Source organism: Sturnira hondurensis, unplaced genomic scaffold, assembly GCF_014824575.4.
Source record: "Sturnira hondurensis isolate 20B ecotype Veracruz unplaced genomic scaffold, ASM1482457v3 Scaffold0005563, whole genome shotgun sequence".
NCBI classification, from domain to species: Eukaryota; Metazoa; Chordata; class Mammalia; order Chiroptera; family Phyllostomidae; genus Sturnira; species Sturnira hondurensis.
This window is the reverse complement of record NW_028078194.1, coordinates 5,660,930-5,674,931: the sequence shown is the minus strand read 5'-3', so window position 1 is coordinate 5,674,931 and position 14,002 is coordinate 5,660,930. Positions and strand designations below refer to the sequence as shown.

The 14,002-nt window shown below is 37.5% G+C and overlaps 1 protein-coding gene across 4 annotated transcripts in view; it reads right to left on the bottom strand.

Annotated features, from left to right (window-relative positions):
• TBC1D12 (TBC1 domain family member 12) overlaps positions 1-14,002 on the bottom strand; it is an 89,789-nt gene that overhangs the window by 30,618 nt on the left and 45,169 nt on the right. For all 4 annotated transcript variants that reach the window (XM_037047400.1, XM_037047401.1, XM_037047402.1 and 1 more), the window contains one exon: positions 7,396-7,511. In XM_037047400.1, the coding sequence (XP_036903295.1) occupies positions 7,396-7,511 (116 nt within the window). The remainder of the gene's footprint in view (positions 1-7,395; positions 7,512-14,002) is intronic.

Genomic DNA, 14,002 nt, shown 5'->3' with positions numbered 1-14,002 from the left:
ATCTCTGGGTCTCAGTGCTAGAAGGGAGTACACAAACAGAGTCCACCGGTTTGGCTGAATTGAGGAAACAGAGTTTGGAGCTGGACAGTCTGAGATGGCTAGACTTTGCAGATTAGACTACCCGAGAGGAGAAAAACACAGAGAATTCCCCTCAAGTCTTTGGCAGAGTACTGATCTATGCGTGCGTGCCATTAAACTAGGGTAGCCAGGGAAAGAAAGACCAGGAAGGAATAGGCAGAGCATTCTCAAAGGTCACACTGGACCAGCCAAAGTTGAAAGACCTTCTAACAGATTGGGTATCAAGGGGAATCCTTAGGGTACTGCTTTAGTGGTAAGGATAAATTAGCTACTAGCCACAAGAGGCTACGGGGCACTTGACTTGAAATGTGGCTAGTGTGCACAAAGAATTGAATTTTTTATTTTATTTAACTTTAATTAATTAAATTTAATTTTAAGTAGCCACACATGGCTAGACGCTACCATAATGGATAGTATAGGCCTACACTCTAGAGAAACAGGAAGCACTAACTGCCATCCTGGTCGTTTACGTAAGGGAATGGAACTAAATTATGAATAAGCACAAAGGTCACAGATTTTAAGCAAATAATAGAACTTTGTCTCAAAACCATGGTTGTAAAGGCCTTGTTAATAAATTCTTTTATACACATGTATTTCACTGACAATTAGCACCTTCATATTTCCAGACAGTTCCTCAAGCTGTGCTGACCTTATCCTGAAAGATTTTTTTTAAAAAAGAGGCTAGCATATACCTTTTATATCTTAGTATTAAATGATTTGCATAAAGGAATTAAACAGTGTTCAGGGTACAGAAATTTTCAGATCATCCTACACCAAGTTTTTTTAAATTGTAATTTCATTCCTTCAAAAATGAATACTTATGAACACATTCTGAAACAAAATAGTACATAAACAATAATTATACATTCTATGTCTTGGTATCCCCTTTTTGAATCATCGTAAATGCAAAAACCTTGGTAAATAGTAGGTATTGAATAATTATGGTCCAAAGTTGAATGATACATACGGTAAATATCCTACCAATCTTTGACAGTCTGAGGAACAGCAAAGCTTCAATACCATAATTGCTAAGAAACTATAGGCTGTACAGAAAATAAAGCATAAAAATAATGTATATAGACTTGTTTTGTGGGGGCCTTTTCAAATCACTAATTTTGTAGTCATCTGTCTGGAGAAGCAAACCAAAAAATCAAATTCTTCAGTCTTTGTTGGGAACCGCCCTGCCAAGTTTCAAAAGCTGTAAACCACCATGGCTAAGGCTGAGTGGGAGTGAGCTAAGATGTCTAAGCTTTCTTGTGTGTTTCAAATTAGGACAAGTCACTAAGGAGACAAAGCTTACCTCCCCAGCAGGAGCACTGCCTCTGCCCACTTTACTTCATCCTGCCTGGCCCCCAGAGCATGACTTGTTAGCCAATGATGGGTTAAGATTCCTCAAGGGAAGGATGATCTAAGACAGGCATAATCATGGGGAGCCCTTGAGGAAGGACTTGGGGGTCTACAGAAAAAGGGGGTGATGGACCCATACCCCTGGGCTTTGACATAGCCTGAGTCCTCATTCTGTCTGTAAGAAATCTCCTAATCTCTTGGCTGCCTTACTTACCCTGCCTGACTTAAGTCTGAAACAATGTGGTGCAGCCCTGGTCAGGAACAGGAGGTTCACCAGGGCAATCAGGACTAAGAAAGAATGCACAAAATCCTGTGAAAACTGCTTTGCCAATATCCTCAATTTAAGTGATAAGGATCCAAGCATGAAATAAGTTTGTTTCCCCCAAAGTTGTATGGCCCTTTAGCTATCTGACCCTGATTCAAAATAAGCCCTCATAGTTCTTTGAATGTTATCTATTGTTTGACCCTTACTGCCTGACAATATTTGATGAGCTTTACGTAAATACACCCCATATTTCTATGCAAATAAACCCAACAAAGGCTCATTGAGCAACAGGCTCCTCGCTCTTCTCCTTTGAGAGACTATCTTTCCTCCCCAAGCAGATTATGTCCTGGCACACTTACTTTCATCTATGGCAGCTGGGGTTGGGGGGGCCCTGTGGGTGGAGCCCCCCTCCCCAAGTCTTGAAAATCAAAGACTGAGTAAATAAAATATTATCAATCAAGAAATATTAAACACCTCACTCAGCACTTAAATACTCTTTCTGTAAGGAAAAGATATGGCTTATTCCTATCTCTCATAAAAGTGTCAATTAGTTGTGTAGTCAAGGCAAGAAACCATTAACCATTTCTACCATTAATATCTAAGATAGCACATAATGCTAAAAATCTCAGTATGAACATTTGCTGCTACTCAAAGGCGTTACATAGAAAACCTGCACTTCACTTTTTGTCACCTTTCAGTTGTATCTTTAAGTGTTTCTGCCATTTCATTCGACACTGGTTGTGAATAGTAACTCATTGAGAAAGCTAAAAGAGAAAAAAGGTAGCTCCATCCATTGGTGGTTTAAAAAACATAGTTCCATAAGCATAAGTGATTTTTTAAAAATATATTTTGATTATACCATTACAGTTGTTCTATTCCCCCCCTTCATTCCCCTCCACCCGTACCCTCCCTCCCCCACAATTCTCCCCCCTTAGTTTATAACCACGTGTCTCAAGTTCTTTAGATTCTATATTTCCCCCACTATTCTTGCCCTCCCCCCTATCTATTTTCTACCTACCATCTATGCTATTTTCTGTGCCTTCTCCCCCCTTCTCCTCCTCCCACCCCCCTGTTGCTAACCCTCCATGTGTTCTTCATTTCTATGGTTCCACTCCTGATCTAGCTGTCCTCTTGGTTTGCTTTTGTTTTAGGTGTGGTTGTTAATAGCTGTGTGTTTGCTGTCCTTTCACTGTTCATATTTTTCATCTTCTTTTTCTTATATAAGTCCCTTTAGCATTTCATATAATAAGGGCTTGGTGATGATGAACTCCTTGAACTTGACCTTATCTGAGAAGCACTTTATCTGTCCTTCCATTCTAAATGAAAGTTTTGCTGGATAAAGCAATCTTGGCTGTAGGTCTTTGGATTTCATGACTTGGAATACTTCTTTCCAGCCCCTTCTTGCCTGTAAGGTCTCTTTTGAGAAATCCGCTGACAGTCTGATGGGTACTCCTTTGTAGGTGACTGTCCCCTTATCCCTTGCTGCTTCTAGGATTCTCTCCTTCATTTTAGTCTTGGCTAATGTAATTATGATGTGCCTTGGTGTGTTCCTTCTTGGGTCCAACTTCTTTGGGACTCTCTGAGCTTCCTGGATTTCCTGGAAGTCTATTTCCTTTGCCAGACTGGGGAAGTTCTCCTTTATTATTTGTTCAAATAAGTTTTCCACTCGTGGCTGTTTCTTTCCCCCTTCTGGTACCCCTATAATCCGGATGTTGGAACGTTTAAAGATGTCCTGGAGGTTCCTAAGCCTCTCCTCATTTTTTTGAATTCTCATTTCTTCATTCCTTTCTGGTGGGATGTTTTGTTCTTCCTTCTGGTCCATTCCATTGATTTGAGTCCCAGTTTCCTTTCCATCACTATTGGTTTCCTGTGCATCTCCCTTCATTTCAATTAGTTTAGCCTTCATATGTTCCTCTAATTTGTGACTTTGTTCCTCTAATTTGTGACTTTGTTCCTCTAATTTGTGACTATAATCTACCAGTTCTGTGAGCATCCTGATAAATAGTGTCTTGAATTGTGCTTCTGAGAGGCTGGCAATTTCTCGGTCGCTTAGAGTTATTGGCTCTGGGACTTTTAGTTCTTCTTGTGCCATCTTTCGGGTTGTTCGTGCCTGTTCCATAGCAGGATCAGAGCCCTAAAGTGTTCAGTAGAACAGGGCAACTAAGTCGCTGGGTTGTGACGTTGTATGTGGGGGCGGGGTCACAGAGGGACAATGGTTCTCACTGGTATTGCAGGGCAACTGAGTCGCTGGGTTGTGATGCTGTATGTGGGGCGGGGTCAAAGAGGGACTCTGGCGTCCCGTCTGCTGCCTGCTGCCCCGGCCCTCACCAGTGCCGAAGGGCAACTAAGTCGCTGGGTTGTGACGCTGTATGTGGGGGCAGGGTCAAAGAGGGACTATGGTGTCCTGTCTGCCGCCTGCCGTCAGGGCCCTCACCGGTGCCGCAGTTGCTGCCGTCACTGGGCCCCAGCATTTCGTCCCACTGCACACGAGTGTGCCACCGCCGTCAGCCCTCGCCCCCTGGGGCCTGCGTGGTCTGTCTCACTGTGCACAAATATGCGCCCGCGGTCTGCCCCGCACCCCAACTGGTTCCCGTCTGCCTGTGCGCCTGGGTCGGGGGCCCTGTCCTGTCCGACCCTGCTCGCTGCTGGCTCCACCCCCTCTTACCGTCCCGTTGAAAGGTTAGATGTAATCGGACTTCCGTATAAGTCAATTTTCTGTCCTTTGGTTGTGTCTTTGTTTCTCCAAACCTTTGTTGTATTCAAACTTGGTTTTGGGAGAAGGCACAGTGTTTCCACCTATGCCTCCATCTTGGCGGAAGTCTCAGCATAAGTGATTTTTAAAAAATATATGAGGCTCATATCAACATGACCAGCTAGTAAGAATGTTCTTATCATCCCAACCAAGGCTGCCTTCATTGTGATGTGGACTGGTAAGATGGGAACAGGGAGACAGAAAATTAACAAAAGGATGAAATTATAGAAATTCCTATATTTGAAGTCCTCTGAGACTTCAGATTAATCATCTGTAATACTGTAATTGCATCATATATGAAAATGTTTTGACTGTAAAGACCTACGCTGTCAATGATTTGGGATGCTACTGAAAATTAGAGGTTAAGAAAGGAGGGGTAACGCCAATTCACAAACTCCTCTTGCAATGGGAAACTCCTTCTCTATTATCACTTTGACCTACGGACAAGGACATTTTCAACATCAATTCCAAGATGAGGAAAAACTTCTGCCTTTTCCTCTACCTCCTCATAGATGCCACCTCATAACTGAAGTAGTAGTGATAACCAAACCAAGCTGCATCCACAAACAGAAGAAACAAAACTGTGCAAGTCTCTCCTCCAGTTTCTCAGCCTGTGAAAGGATGGATGTTAGCTGCTCCCAATCTGTTAGGAGAGTATTCCGGGGGAAATAAAAGGAGGTGCCACTTAACGCTCAGGTTGCACCCATGTATTCACATCTGGTTTCATCCTCAATAAAACTGAACTTTTCATTCTCATCTGTTGTCTGTATGTTTCAATTGTTGTAGCAGAGGAAGGATGAGTGATTAGATATTCCATATTCCAACATCATGGAAAGCCTTTGTTTGTTGGTTTGTTTTAAGTTACTTAAATGTAAGTCATATAAATCACTTCCCCCATAAATATCACTTCAAATGTAAAGCGGTGAACAAATTTTTAAATTAATTCACAGCATCTCAGAGCTGAGCGAAACAGTAGCTACCAAGGTAAATCTCAGTATTATATAGAAACAGAATAAAAGCTACAATATTTAAACTTAATATATTAATTTCAGACAGTCAATAGTACAGTGAAAAACAAAGTACTTTTTCCAATTGCTTATTTGGTACACTGAGATCTTATAATGTTATTGTGTCTGATGTATTTTTTTCAAGTTCCAAGTCCATGGAACTGCTCGTATAAGTTACAAGAAAAATTTAAGAGAAGCAGATATCACTGAAGGTTGAAGATGTCAACAAAGAATTGACTTGATAAAAAATAAATAAAGCTTAATCTCTACAGGATGAGGTATGTGAGCAGTAAAAATAAGATAACTGTATTCTGAAGGCAATAACATGAGCAAAGGCATGAAGGCAAGGAGACTTACACAGATCTGACTGTAAAATAGAGGATGGTGACAAGAAAAAATTGTTTGAAAAACTGTCTAGCACAGAACTTTTTGCATAGTACTTTTATAAACTCTTTCTGGGAAGAAATGAACATTTCTGCTAAAAAAAGTTAATCCACTTTGGATGAATTTTAACAAGTTTAAGCTCTTCTGGGACCTTAGTCATCTACCTCCTCAGTCAACTGTCAGTCAAGATTCAAAAGGTCTTTAGCTAGGTATTCTTTTCTTGGTTATCTAATCACTCTTTTAATAGGCCTAGTTCATTCACCTCCTTGTCAACAAGACAAATAAAACTGTGATACTTTTCATAATTAAATTTCTAAAGAGCTGTTTTTTTCTTACCAATAGAAAAATATAACATTCACCAAATCCTTAAAGAAAGGAGCAATGTGATCACAATTCTTTGGCATAAAAATATAAAAAAGGAACTTCAAAATAAATGTACTTATGTCCAGAGTTTCTTCTCTCACAATGAAAAAATATTCAACCTGTCTGTTTGGTTCCAGGTTCTTTTATATACACCTCGGGATAATGGGTTGAAAAAGCTGCAGACCAGGAAAATGACAAAAAAAAGTTAGGAATTACTATCCTGGAAGGACAGAGAAGTCTAGAAGAAGAAAAAACAACAGATCCAGAGACCTAAGAAGGGTATGCTTTGTTTGACAACAAGTCAGAGACAATATTTTGAAGAACAACAACTTTGCGGACCACTGGGATGGGAAAGTCAGGAATGGGAAAGAAAGAATTTAAGATGGTTTTCTGGGTCTTAAGAATGTATTCTTAGTAACAGTAAACCAAGAGGTGGACAGTCATTTCAATTCTCCAACAGGCAAGGACAAATACCTTTAAGTACATGTTAGATGTTAAGAAAGAAAAAATTGCTGCCTAGTCATGTTAAGGTAAGGCAGAAGAAGGCTGAAATAGAAACAAATACAGACAGCTGAAATGTTATGTCTCATACATTGACTCTTAGAGAGACTTCTAAAAAATATGCCTAAGGCTTAAACATCAACAGTATATTCTTTCCCATTAGTTTCAGGATATGTAACCGGTATTTAAATTTTTTTAAATTTTAATTGTTGTTCAAGTACAGTTTTCTGTTGTTTACCCCCATCCCAGCCCACCCCCCACCCTCCCCACCTCCCATCCGTTTCCACACCCCCTTGTTATTGTCCATGTGTCCTTTATATTTGTTCCTGCAAATCTTTCCCCTTTTCCCAAAAATCCCTCCTCTCTCCACTCTGGTCACTGTCAGCCTGTTCTCAATTTCAGTGTCTTTGGTTATATTTTGCTTGTTTGTTTTGTTGCTTAGGCTCCTGTTAAAGGTGAGATCATGTGGTATTAGTCTTTCACCACCTGGCTTATTTCGCTTAGATGCTTTCCAGTTCTATCCATGCTGTTGCAAAGGGTAGGAGCTCCTTCTTTCTTTCTCCTGGGGATTTAACTTTTTTTAAAAAATAAAGCCATTTATATATCTAGTTTCTTGGTGTTTTTTGTGTGAAATAGTAAACAAAAGTATACTTAAGTAAAATATAAACAGCGAGCCAGATGAGCATTGGATTACTTACGATGGTCGGTCCTCGAGAATCAGGGCAGTGGTAGAAAGCGGCTCAAATTCAAAATTCTTGCGTCTCGAAGACTGAGGTGGTGGTTTACAGGTCCTCCCTGTTCGTGCTTCGTATTCCTAGAGCAGAGAAAAATATACTTTATGCAGAGACTTCCCCAATTCTCATCATATCCTAAATCTGTATCATTAAGGATATTATACTATAAAGGGATACATACAATTCACACATTAATCTGGGAGAATATTAGGCAGACCAAAAAAAGTCACTTTTTTCCCTGAAGCAAACTCATTTAGAAATTTATATTGCATATAAAGCATCAAAGTGTGGTAGGAGAGGGGAAAACAGAAATAGATTAATGAGGTAAGGTTTTTAGGGAGATGTTCCTGCTGGCATCTAAGGTACCAGCTATCCAAGTCTAGCTTTGAACCTACTTCCTAAACCTTCAAGCAAATCAATGATGGAAATGTTGGCACAAAATAATCCCGCTGAAATGCTCTAAAGACCTTTTTCAAGCGTGACCCTGAACCTCTAATCAAATGCTTGTTTTGAATTCCAACCTACTTTGAATCTAACTACTATAAATCTACCTACTTACTTTAAATTCACCAATATATCTTATACAATAATATGTCCAAAGACTTAAATTAAATACTTCACTAAAACTAATAAACTGCTACTACAGTAGTCTTCCCTTATCTGCAGTTTCACTTTCAGTGGTTGTATTTACCCACTGCCAACCACAGACCAAAAAGATTAAATGGAAAATTCCAGAAATAAACAATTTATAAGTTTTAAATTGCATGAATCTTGAGTAGCCTGATGGAACCTCGAGCCATCCCAGTGGGGCATGAATCATCCCCTGTAGTCTCTCAGTGGCCCTTAAGCTACCAAATTGAGACGACTGCAGTCCCTTCACAGTATTCTAGGTTATCATGCATCAATGCTTGTGTGCACATAACCTGTCAGAAAGATCAATAACAAGCTTAATTATTTGTTATTTCTAGAACCCACATTTTTCCTTTAAAAAAAATAATAATTAAGCTAGTGCTTGCTCATCACTGGGTAACACATACAGTGTGGAGCAAAAGTAGGTTTGCAGTTGTTCCTATGGGAAATATAGTAATTAATAACTAATAACACAAGAATAAACACTGTTTTGCATACTCACAATCATAAACCTACTTCTGCCCTACCCTGCATACTTTTCATGAAATCCTGAAAGACTATTCAGTGATTTCATGAGTAGACTTACAAGCTCACTGGCAGCTAGAAAGGCCTTAATTTAAATGCAGAAAATTCAATGCACTTAGAGCAGTCAACTGTTTGACTTTCAACGTCTTTCCTATCATGGCCTTTTTCTTTCTATATTATCATTTGCTTTTCTAACTCACACACTGCTTCTCCCTACTAAATCAGACATTTGCAAAATATGAACAATGGTTCCATCCCTCTTAAAATTTGATGATCATGTTGAACCTTAATCTTATTTAAGATATTACCTTAAAAATAATTTATGTTGTCTTAAACATTTTCTGTAAACTTCAGCTTACTTTATGATTTCTGCTACTGTTTATAAAAGCCTGTAATTTTATAATTATCTTTAGTTCTTCATCTTCCCTTCCATCAACATCTCTGTTGACCTGAGAGTTCCTTTTTTTGCATAACTGCATTAGATTTTTAAAAACTTCTTTCTCAAATTAAATAGTACTGTGTATGCTCATTTTTAACTCCCATCTCAAGGGACTAAACAGCCTTTCAGAGTCAAGTCATTGAAGGGGTCACTCATTTTTTTTTCTTTTGCAATTTTCTTTCCTAATAACTATACACATTATATATATTACACAGTAATATACAGTTTTATATACAATATATGGCAATTATGTATAGTTTTACATGTAGTATATAATAATGTATTATAAGTATATTATAGTTCTATACATATGAGGTTTGTTATCATTTAAATGGCACTGTTTTCCTAAAATGTGACTTTGACTCACTGCCAGACAGAATACAATGAGGTTTATCCAATAAAGCATTTTCCATGCAAATAAATACCAGTGCAGAACAGCAAAATAAAATTTCTAAATCAATATATTAGTAACTAGTATTTACTGACTCTTACAATGTACCATGTGCACTGTTTTAAACACTTCAAACATTTAATCCTTGAAACAACCATGTGAGATACCTAATTCACCGTGGGAAAACCAGGCACAAAGATCATTTGTCAAAGATCATAAATGACAGGCAGTATAGCTCTAGAGCCTGACCTTTCACCATCTACATGTTATCCTACTATGGTAACAGTCCTGAAGCTATCTATGACAATTTAAAACAATGGTACAGATAAAATCACTCAGTGAGAGGCTGATGGGTAGATCAGACTGACAAAACCTCAATCACTGATGCATCTAAATACCACACAGACCACCAGACAGTATGTTTCCTGTTATGTTGCAATATGAAGCATATAAACCAGTCCTGAAATGTTTTTGCCAAAAGAAAAAATCAACCTTAAATACGATTACACCTCTAGAACTGTGCTCTCCAATATAGTAGTCAAAAGTAGTGATAACCAAGTAAGTCATGTATGTTTAGATATATATATATAAAAAGTATCAAGAATCAGTACTATTAAGAGGTTCTCTTCTGGAGGGCTGGATTAAGAATGAAGGGCATTTGTTTTACTTTAAATTATTTAGTATTGCTGACTTTTCTTACAAGAAATAAAGTAGTTTTTGAGGTAACTTATGGTCATGATGGATAATTGACAAAGATTTAAGTGAAGAGGTTGAATCAGAACTGGGACAAGAAAGATAGATATTAATCACATAGGCAGAAAGCATTGGAAAGAACAAGCTCTGGGGAGGAAGCAAAGGCATGGGAAACACGTTCATGTCACTGAATATGAAAAAAGAGGGGAAATAAGGTTTGAATGGTGTAGGCTAAATTATGGGGCCTTTCATTGGCCAAAAGAGTATCTGGAATTCACAATGAACAAAATGGAGAGCCAATAAAAGTACGAATAAAGTCTAGCTTTGATGGAAGTTGTCTTTCATTAAAAATTAACTGAAAAGTACACATTCAATATAAAAAGCTATACAAAATGAGGTATCTATATATCATTTATCTATCTTACAAATAAGCTTTACACAGAATTGTCACTCAAATATTTTTCACATGAGAAAAAAGTTGTATTCTAGCATTGCCTATCACAGACCCTTAGCATAAAATGCTTTTAAGTTTCTAGAGGTTAATATTTTAAAAAGCTTAAGAACATGGTACGGATCTATTGTTATCTGTAATTACTATAAACTTATATGTCCTGAATGACTCAAATACTTGCTGAATAAATTAAAGATGCTATTCTAATGTGATTAAAATTACAAATATTATTAAAACAGTAAAATATTAAATACCAGTACTTTCAAAATTGATCACAAGTTGATATACTGATTATTAGTTAGGATGTTTATTATACGCAAAAACAAAAAAAAACCAAAAAACCCTCAACAAGGGTTAGGCACATTTATCAGATCACCGAACTGACTGCTGCATGCACAGAGCTGTGGAATAGCTATGACCGAGAGACTCAAACATTGGTCAGAGACTCCACCTCTCTGCTATTCTCAGCAATGCCCTCCTCCATGTGTGGGCTTCTCCTGGAGGCTAGCTTGCGTCTCGGAGAAATGACTGCGGCAATGCCAGTTGTCACATGTTGATAACATAATTTTCAAAGATCCTCCAGCAGCTTTCCTAGTAACTCCCACAAAAAAAGAAAGCGTGCTCCCAGGAAGTTCCCAGTAAATATCCATTCCACAAGCAATCACAATGACCTAAGAAATAAGTTTTATAGATGAGTTTAAGTCAATGAGGCCCTATTTCTGCTGCTGAGCAAATCACATGACCCTTAACTCTTGAGTTGAGTGAAGTAGAAAGCAATAGCAGTGCTCAAGTTATTGAGAAGTAGTTGAAACACGTAACATTTCACTTAAAAATATAACCAAACAGTATCTCATCAGTGGAATGCCTAAAGTCAATCTCACTTTAAATCCATATGTACCAAGTCATTAAAAAAAACCAGTATGTTTTTTCTATAGGAGTTTAATAATGAACTAAATATAATTCCATAGGTTATAAAAAAGTACAATATGCAAAAGTGACGAAAATCATAGTCCAAGGAAATCAGTAAATAACACTAACTACTGTGCATTCACTGTTTGAAAATACCTTATCAATATGCCTTATTTTCTGCCAACAAAGCTCAATTTTAACCGACCTATTTTAGCAGTTAGTTGGAAGCTAACTACCTCCCAACTGTAAGAAGCATTTAGCTTCTGTTTTAACATACGTAACAAAGGTTTGTATTTCTATGGGATGTTGTAACAAGGCCTGTTAATTTTTTTAATTTAATTTATTCTTCAGTTTCCATTTGAAATATTCTATCCTGTGAAATACATTTACTTTAATTGGGGTAACTAAAACAGTAAATGAAACCAATGCTAGGAGTAGGCTGGCAATTATCTGTAGGATAATTTATTCCAGCTATTAGAAAAAAATTTGAATCAATAGGCAATTCATTCTAATGCTTATCAAAGGATGATAGGCAACTGTTGTCATCTTCATGAGCATATAAAGTAGAAAAATCACTTACAGTTCCAAGGCAAAAAAATACTGTATACTTATAGAGAGAAAAAATGTTTTTCCTCAAAATAATCTCTCAGAAAAAAGAAAGGGCATTTGCTTAACATTGCTCATACTACAGATGCGTTTTCTCCAAGAATTTTGAACAGGAAAGCACTATCTGGAGAAAATGCATTATCCTGAAATTATCTCAATCACTGTTAGTTTGGAAGGTCACTTTTTGATCAGTGGGGTTTTTGCTGTTGTGATTGTTTGTTTATTGTTTAACTGGAGTAGGAGAAGAAGAAACTGAACAAAAGGAAGGATTCTCAGAAGTATAACCATCCAATTGCAAACTATCATAAAAAAACACTAAACATTTCCTTAAGAAGCAACATAGCACTGTGATATAGTCAACAACATAGTGATAAGTATGTACGGTGCCAGGTGGGCAGGGAAAACACTTCATAAAGTATATGACTGCCTAACCAATATGCTGTATACCTAAAACCAATACAAAATAATGTTGAAAGTAAACTGTAGTTGAGAAATTAAAAGAAAAAAAACATAGTAAGAAACTGGGTTGTAGAGATGATAATTTTATAACTAAAGACAAATGAAAGAAAAAACTGTAATGCATCTGAAAATTTGTGGCTTCAGATTATTAAATTTCTGGTAATAAGACAGTACACAGAATTAAAGAGCACTGTATCTCTTACAATTTGGACAAAAGTGAAAATAATGAGCTCTGGGGTTAAAGACTACAAAACTGGTAAGAGTGATAATGAACATATTGATGTCAAAAACGTTTGCACCCTGGCCGGTATGGCTCAGTGGATTGAGCACTGGCCATGTAAGCCGGAAGGTTGCAGGTCTGATTCCCAGTCAGAGCACAGGCCTGGGTTGAGGGGCCGGTCCCCAGTTCTGGATATGTAAGGGGCAACCAATGTTTGTCTCGCACATGTATCTCTCCCGCTCTTTCTTTTTCCCTTTCCCTCTGCCTAAAAATAAATAAACAAAATCTTTAAAAAATATGCAAACAGTACTGAATAAAAAGGTACTATTTCTGAATGTATTACTTTATAAAATATATTATTTGAATATGTGATTATAAATTCAAATCTTTATCTATATTTCTAAAATTATATATACATGCTGGCCAAAATTTTTCAAAATGATTGAGTAGATTCGTACTTGGTGGACTGGGTAATTCATCCAACTTTCCTTCTGAAAACAACCTCTACGATCTCTAGCAAAAGGGAAACAAACAAGGTAGCCTAATGATCACCCAGTGCTTTACATGGAGGCAATTGTGGACATCAGTACAGGAAGGGGGAACTCAAAGAGAGCCTAGCAGTTAGTTTGGAAAGGCCAAGAAAGGCCAGAATTTGTGTGCCAGAAAGTAATAGAAAAGAAAGCACTCCTTTGAGAAAGAGCTCCAAAAATCTGCATAGGGGTCCCCTTGAGTCTTTAGCTGAATACTGATCTGCACATATGTAAGGCAAAACTGCAGAGCTGGGCAAAAACCAACTTCTGGGGAATAGAAGTTTCCAGAATTCACTCAGGGCTGAGGAAGAACTCACATTCCCACCAACCAGAATGGAAAGTCATCATAGAATACATGGGACGTTCAGAAGAGACCTGTTTAGATTCATCTGAAACTGTGCGAATCAGAAGACATAGAAAAATCTTTAATATACTGAAAGAAAAAAATGGTGGGAAAAACCCTGTTGACTTAGAATCCTATATCAAGAGAAAATATCTTTCAAAAGTACAATACACATTTTTTTTTCAGAAAAACAAAAGCTGAATCTATTGCCAGAAGGCCTGCAGTAGAAGCTATTTTAAATTATCAGGCAGAAAGAAAAAAAAATATTAGGCAGAAAGAAAAAAATTATCAGGCAGAAAGAATATAATATATGAAAACATGAATAGACAGGATGGGGCAAAAGTAGGTTTACAGTTGTGAGTACACAAAACAGGA